The 7,369-nt window shown below is 45.1% G+C and overlaps 1 protein-coding gene across 1 annotated transcript in view; it reads left to right on the forward strand.

The window, feature by feature from the left end:
- LOC129028710 (putative HERC2-like protein 3) overlaps positions 1–7,369 on the forward strand; it is a 44,677-nt gene that overhangs the window by 22,642 nt on the left and 14,666 nt on the right. The window contains 10 exon segments of the mRNA XM_063652335.1: positions 529–710; positions 1,525–1,650; positions 1,652–1,673; positions 1,872–2,068; positions 2,173–2,193; positions 2,195–2,404; positions 3,567–3,705; positions 5,026–5,186; positions 5,284–5,406; positions 7,209–7,317. Coding sequence (XP_063508405.1) covers positions 529–710; positions 1,525–1,650; positions 1,652–1,673; positions 1,872–2,068; positions 2,173–2,193; positions 2,195–2,404; positions 3,567–3,705; positions 5,026–5,186 — 1,058 coding nt within the window. The 3' untranslated portion in view covers positions 5,284–5,406; positions 7,209–7,317.

Genomic DNA, 7,369 nt, shown 5'->3' on the forward strand with positions numbered 1-7,369 from the left:
AAAATACAAAAAAAGTATTTAAGTGGTGCAGATTAAATATAAGCAAATGTGGAGATATTTAAAACACGAAATTAAAAATATAATAGATGCACTGTTGCAAATTACTGCTATTTGAATTATAGATCATTTTCCTATTGCCTAGAAACAATGCATAGCTAAAATTCCCTAACTACTTTTACTACACATGCTTACAAGGTTTTAAAAATGCCTGTAGTCCCAGCTATTCGGCAGGGCAAGGCAGGAGAATCACTTGAGCCCAGGAGTTTTAGACCAGCCTGGGCAACATAGTGAGGGCCCATCTCTAAAAAAATCAAACAAAAAAATTCGGAAATGTTTCTTGAACTAACTTAAAAGCCGCCTTCCACTTCTCACTTTGAATTAGTTTGAATTAATTTACAAACTGCAATATATTTTAAAGGAGCTTATTGTAGAAAATAAGATAAGTTGATAAAAAAAAGTAAGGATTTATCTTTAGGGATTTGTCTTTAGGGACTTGTTAACCAAGCATATCTATTTTCCCTCCCGCAGCTTCTCCAAACAGGCTGATGTACAGGGAGCAACACCGGAGCTGATGTATGCTGGGGTTTGTGCAGAGCATCGCTCTCACGCCGCAGGTGTGCAGCGCCCTCAGCTCCCCGCAGCGGATCACGCTGCTCATGAAGGTCGTGGAAGGGCACGCACCCTTCAGTGCCGCCTTGCTGCAGAGACAGGTAATGTGCTGGCAGGCAAAACCAGTTCCCTGAGAGAGGCCTCCATGTACTGAAGTTCCCTGCCCTCAGATTCAGGGGCCTTTATTCAGTAACGAGTGCAGAAAGGGTCTAGAAGTGACAGGGTAGATTTTCTGGAGGCAAGGGGCAGAGGTCCTTGATAATTGGTAAGTTGCTAACCTTTAGTTTACCTGCTTTTCTCTTAAGTGGTAAATCCTGCAACTACTCACTCATCTGCTTCACAGAATTTGTAGTGTAATTCTCTTAAGAATTAAACTAAAAATAATTCTTTTTTTTTAAACACATGCATCTGTAATGTTGTTTTTTTCTAAAGTCCCTGACAATCCTAATCACTAATCAACTTGAGTGTAATTACCTGGCTGTAAAGTAATGAATCTCAACATTTTCACATGATTACTTGCATTATGAGAACAGAAAATAAAGAGAGGCTGGGCGCAGTGGCTCATGCCTGTAATCCCAGCACTTTGGGAGGCCGAGGCAGGTGGATCATGAGGTCAGGAGTTTGAGACCAGCCTGGCCAACATAGTGAAATCCTGTCTCTACTAAAAATCCAAAAAAAATGAGCTGGGCTTGGTGGTGGGTGCTTGTAATCCCAGCTATTCAGGAAGCTAAGGGAAGCAGAATCGCTTGAACCTGGGAGGTGGAGGTTGTAGTGAGCCGAGACCGTGCCACTGCACTCCAGCCCGGGTGACAGTGCGAGACTCTGTCTCAAAAAAGAAAAGAGAAAATAACAATCTCTAGTTTCTTAATCAGATTTTTTTTTTAATGCTTGTCATTTTAAATTTTCTTTTATCAGATCTTAGCTGTGCATTTGTTGCAAGCAGTCCTTCCATCATGGGACAAGACCGAAAGGGCGAGGGACATGAAATGCCTTGTGGAGAAGCTGTTTGACTTCTTGGGGAGCTTGCTCACTACCTGCTCCCCCCGACGTGCCCTTACTCAGAGGTGGGTGGCCGTCTCCCTTCCCTGTGCCCTGGTGAAGAGCCGCACAGTGCCGTCACTCAGAGGTGGGTGGCCGTCTCCCTTCCCTGTGCCCTAGTGAAGAGCAGCATAGTGCCGTCACTCAGAGGTGGGTGGCCATCTCCCTTCCCTGTGCCCTGGTGAAGAGCGGTGCAGCAGCTTCTCCCCTTGTTACCTCCTCAGAGTCCACACCAAGGCGGCGCAGGGTGCGCTCGCAGGCCTCGCTGACTGGCACCCACAGCAGCACACTGGCGGAGGAGGTGGTGGCACTGCTGCACACGCTGCACTCCCTGACTCAGTGGAATGGGTTCATCAACAAGTACATCAACTCCCAGCTCCGCTCCATCACCCACAGCTTTGCGGGAAGGCCTTCTGAAGGGGTGGGTTTGTGTTCTCAGAATTAATTTAGTTGAAAGGTAAACCTGTAGGGATTGGGCAGCTCCGTGAGTGTCCCTGGTGGAGCTCGCTGTTTGGTCTGCACTAGGCCTAGTTAGAGGACTACTTCCCCCGACTCCGAGAACCCTGAAGTGGGGGGCCTCATGGCGGTCCTGGCCGTGATTGGAGGCATCGATGGTTGCCTGCGCCTGGGTGGCCAAGTTGTGAACGATGAGTTTGGAGAAGGCACCGTGACTCGCATCACCCCGAAGGGCAAAATCACCATGCAGTTCTCTGACATGCAGACGTGTCGCGTTTGCCCATTGAATCAGCTGAAACCAGTAGGTGAACTTGTGCGCAGTTACTGTATGTTAAGGGAAATTGGCTTTACACTAGAACCCAGCACCAACATTAGCACTTGAAAGAACTTGATTCTGGTACTTCAAGTTTGCCTTCCAGGAAGCTGTGTGAGCTTGTGCGTCTCTGGTGAGCAGGGCCTGTCTCTCAGGGCACCTAAAGCAGTGGTTCTTGTGGTTTCAGCCTCAGAGACACGGAGAGGGCTTTAGCAACCTGGAAGTTACCATGCATCTATGAGGTAGTTCTAATTATTTTAAAATGTGAATTTATGAAGTCTACTTTTTATTAAACAACTCAAATTTTTAAAAAACTTAAACATGTTTAAACACCTTTAAAAAAAAACAGCCTTTCTTCATGTAGAAAATGCTTAGTTGTTTTGAGTGACGTGACTTAATGTAGCAGCTACTGTTATCTTAACCTATGAATCAAGGATGCACAGGGAGAAGGAGCCATTTACATTATTTTCATGTAGCCCAAGTGCAATGTTACTGTATATTCTTTTTCTTTTTTTTTGAGATGGAGTCTTGCTCTTGTCACCCAGGCTGGAGTGCAATGGCATGATCTTGTCGTCCCTCTGCAACCTTTGCCTCCCGGGTTCAAGCGATTCTCCTGCCTCAGCCTCCTGAGTAGCTGGGATTACGGTGTGTGCCACCACACCTGGCTAATTTTGTATTTTTAGTAGAGATGGGGTTTCACTATGTTGGCCGGGCTGGTCTCAAACTCCTGACCTCAGGTGATCCACCCTCCTCGGCCTCCCAAAGTGCTGGGATTACAGGCGTGAGCCACCGTGCCCGGCCTGACTATATTTTCTATAAAGTACTCTTTTTTATTATTATAGGAATATGTACATGTTGTAGAAAACTTTTGAAGTATATAGAAAATACCTGAGAAGATAGTAACCACCACACTGATGTAATTACTGTTGACAGGTTTGTAAAGAAAAATTAATATAGATTATACTTATTATATGTATAAGTCTCTATCTTGCCTTTTATGTCATTTTAAAAAATGATTATTCTCAGCTATAAAAAGGCTTCCGGGTATGTGTGGCATTTCAGGATTAAGCCCATGGTTTTGATGACTTTCAGCACGTTTCATTGGTTAGTCATACTGGCCACACGCTGACAGCTTCTGTGTCCTCTCCAGCTCCCTGCCGTGGCCTTTAATGTGAACAGCCTGCCCTTCACAGAGCCCATGCTGTCTGTCTGGGCTCAGTTGGTGAACCTCGCTGGAAGCAAGTTAGAAAAGCACAAAATAAAGAAATCAACTAAACAGGCCTTTGCAGGTCAGTACATCGTGCTTCTTGATGAAATAGCTGCCGTCTTAAACTCGTGTTGTTTGTACAGTGTTCTTTTATGAGTGAGTTCACGGACGTGCTAAAGTCCTGGGGTTCACCTGGGCCCACCATTTGTTGAGTTGCGGTTGGCAATGTAACCCTGTGTTCGTGGTAATGAGTGTTTTCGAGTCAGCCTTTCTTGCCATGTTCGGAGCCACACTTGAAGAACCCCATGGCTGACACCCTCTTCTCTGTGTCACCCTTTATCCCGGAAGAGAAGTCTGTGTTCACCTCTTCCCTCCTCCCCTCCATTCCAGGGCCCTGTGGCCCAGTCACCCTGTTGGACCATGGCTCACAGTCTGTTCCCTGCCAGATCCAGGGGCCACTGTCCCCGAAGCACCTGGCTTGCTTGTGGCATTCAGGGTGGCTGAGACTGTAGCCTTGCTTGACTTTGCCTTCCTTTGGGTCTAGAATGCAGCTCTCCTGAGTTTCTTTCCATGTTTCTAGGGAGCTCTTCTCTCTGCTCGTTCTTTATATCCTGGAAGTCTGTGTGGCTTCACCCATAACTATGGCATATTCTGCCCACTCTTCTCGAGTTTTCTCTCCTCTTGCTCCCACAGACCTACGTTTTCTCCCCTCTTGCTCCCACAGACCTAGGATTGCTGCTTCAGCATTTATGATGTAAGCACTTTCAAGTCTGGATTTCCCATTCACATCTCTGGTTGGAGGTGCAGTGCATGCAAATCACAACATGTCCGAAATTCAGCTGGCTTTCTCTAGTAGCTGCCGTTTCCCATCGTGGTGAATAAACCTGTCTGCCAGTTAGTCGAGCCAGTGCCCGAGCGGCACCTGCAGCCCTCCTTCCTTCCCAACCCACACTCTCTGTGCTGCTTCTGCGGCCTCTGTATTCAGATAAGCCTTGGGCATTGCTGCCATCTTCATCAGTTAAAGAGCTAGTGGGGCTGACAGATTCTCTCAGAGGAGTCTTAGAAGAAGAGTGAAAGCAGCTGAACCTTCAGCAACTTGGGGAACATTTGATCATATTAATAGTAGCTGACATGGTTCTAACCGTGTTAAACCCATTGAATCCTGCGTCCTATCAAGTTAGGTGCCTGGAGAGCAGGGAAGGAAGACCCAGGAGGCAGAAGGTGCTTACCCAGAAGCACCGAGTGTAACACTGGGAAAGGCGAGCCCTTCGTCACGGACAGTGTGTGCGGTTGGCAGATTCCTGAAGGGCAGAGCGTTACTCATCACCATGTGGCGGAGGCTTGATGCTGGCGAGGAGGGAGTCTGAGCAGGGCACGCCCTTCTCACTCTTTCCTTCCGCAGGACAAGTGGACCTGGACCTGCGTACGAAGAAGTGTGCGAAGGTGATGTTGGCAAAGTCATCAAACTGGACAGAGATGGATTGCATGATCTCAGTGTGCAGTGTGACTGGCAGCAGAAAGGGGGCACCTACTGGGTTAGGTACATTCATGCTGAACTTATAGGTGAGCACATTCTTTGTTCAGTGCTTTTGCTTTTTCTTAGAGACAGAATTCCCATAAATGAATACTGATTATAATGATTTGTTATTGAAATCTGTAGGCTATCCTCCACCAAGTTCTTCCCACATCAAGATTGGTGATAAAGTGCGGGTCAAAGCCTCTGTCACCACACCAAAATACAAATGGGGATCTGTGACTCATCAGAGTGTGGGGGTTGTGAAAGGTAATATTATCTGGGTAATAAAATTCCTGATGTTAACTTTTCATTAACGCATGTGTACTTAGTATTTCTTTTTGTTCAAGCACACAAAAAAAGAAAACAAGTGTGAAGAAAGAGATAGAGTGTTCCTTTGCTTGTCATTACCTTCTGCCAAAGGCCACAGAGGAACTCACCTGCAGTGAAACAATCAGATTTATTAATGTTAACTCATTGCAGTGCAGGAGAACACACACCTTGGGGAATGGGTGTCTCCATCAGAGGGAGTGAGCAAGGACTAATGAAGTTTATGTTGGGTATTTGGGGGAGGGGTCGAGAAAGCAGGGGTAATTCTAAGACAGGATGTCTTAATAAATTTACCTGGCAGGCAGAAAGAACGGAGCCATGCTAATGTCATGATTGGTAAGGAAGCAGTCATTCATATCACCAGGATAGGGGACTGTGTGGTTGTTTGTGGTTTGGATCAGACTCAACTTTAATCACACATGGTTAAGGAGGGGTTTTGGTTGTGCCTTGATTCATCAGTCACAGAGTGGCCTTATCTGATGTTCGTGTTCTGTCAACTTGTCCTGTCAGTTGTTCTGTGAAATGGCCTAACACTGACATTAACAGGCCATCTCCTGACTGTCAGGACTGCTTTTTCTTTCTCCTCCCCTGACCAGGCTGGAGTGCAGTGGCACCATCTCGGCTCACTGCAACCTCCATCCCCAGGTTTAAGCAATTCTCCAGTCTCAGCCTCCAGAGTAGCTGGGATTACAGGTGCCCACCACCGTGCCTGGCTAATTTTTGTATTTTTCGTAGAGATGGGGTTTCACCATGTTGGCCAGGCTGGTCTCGAACTCCTCACCTATTGATCCGCCCACCTTGGCCTCCCAAAGTGTTGGGATTACAGGCGTGAGCCACCACGCCTGGCTCCCTTTTTCATGCTGTATAAAAATTTAGGACTGAATTTAAGAAATGGAAATGTGCTAATGGTGGGAATTAGGAACTGGTTTAATATGATACTATTGAGATTCCAAATCAAATCCGTGGCACACTTTGAAAGGTATACTATGTCCGTTTTAACAGTTGCATGAGAAATGAGTATGTGTATAGTTTTATAAACTCTTGATGCCATAAAGAGATTGTTTGTTTGTTCATCTGAACCTTGTGGAAGCCTCTCTTTTCATCAGATCGCTTAGAAAATGGCCACAGTTGGTGGTGGTTCCACAGTGGTGAGAGGTTCCTAGAGCTTCTCATGTTACATAAGAACAAATGGATTATTTAATATTTTACTTTAAACATTTTTCTTTGTTTAAGAGATTGTTAAAATATTTGCAAATCAAAACAAGACAAATTTTTAAAATAAGAATTTGGTTTCTTTGTTTTGAGTGACATGTTGCTCTTATCAAAGGACAAAAGAAGTCTTCATGTTATTAATGTGGTTTTTATTCCCTGAGATACCAAAGGTATTATATGGAATTGTTGACTTGGTGTAATTAAAAACCCAAATGTCCTATTTTAAACCTAATGCAAAAGTAAGGAATGTACTTTACAATGAACCTCCATGTGCTCATCACCTGGCTTTAACGATTGTCACCTCACGGCCAAAATTATTCATGCTCCCTTCTTGTGATTATTTTGAAACCAGGCGCTGACATCATGTATTATTTCATCCATAAGTATTTTAGTACCTATCTCTAAAAGATAAGACTCTTTGTAAAAAACAAATAACTACAATGTAGTATGACATGGCTAGGTGCAGTTTTAAGTTCAGGTTTTTATTGGTGAAGAGGAAGATGGATCAGGTGATTTGTGTTCTGTCCTAGCTTTCAGTGCCAATGGAAAAGATATCATTGATGACTTTCCCCAGCAGTCTCACTGGACTGGGTTGCTATCAGAAATGGAGTTGGTGCCCAGTATTCATCCTGGGGTTACGTGAGTTATTTTTATGATTGCTAGATTTGCTTTGGGACGAATGGTTTTCTGT

This window comes from Pongo pygmaeus, chromosome 16, assembly GCF_028885625.2.
Source record: "Pongo pygmaeus isolate AG05252 chromosome 16, NHGRI_mPonPyg2-v2.0_pri, whole genome shotgun sequence".
Classification (NCBI taxonomy): domain Eukaryota; kingdom Metazoa; phylum Chordata; class Mammalia; order Primates; family Hominidae; genus Pongo; species Pongo pygmaeus.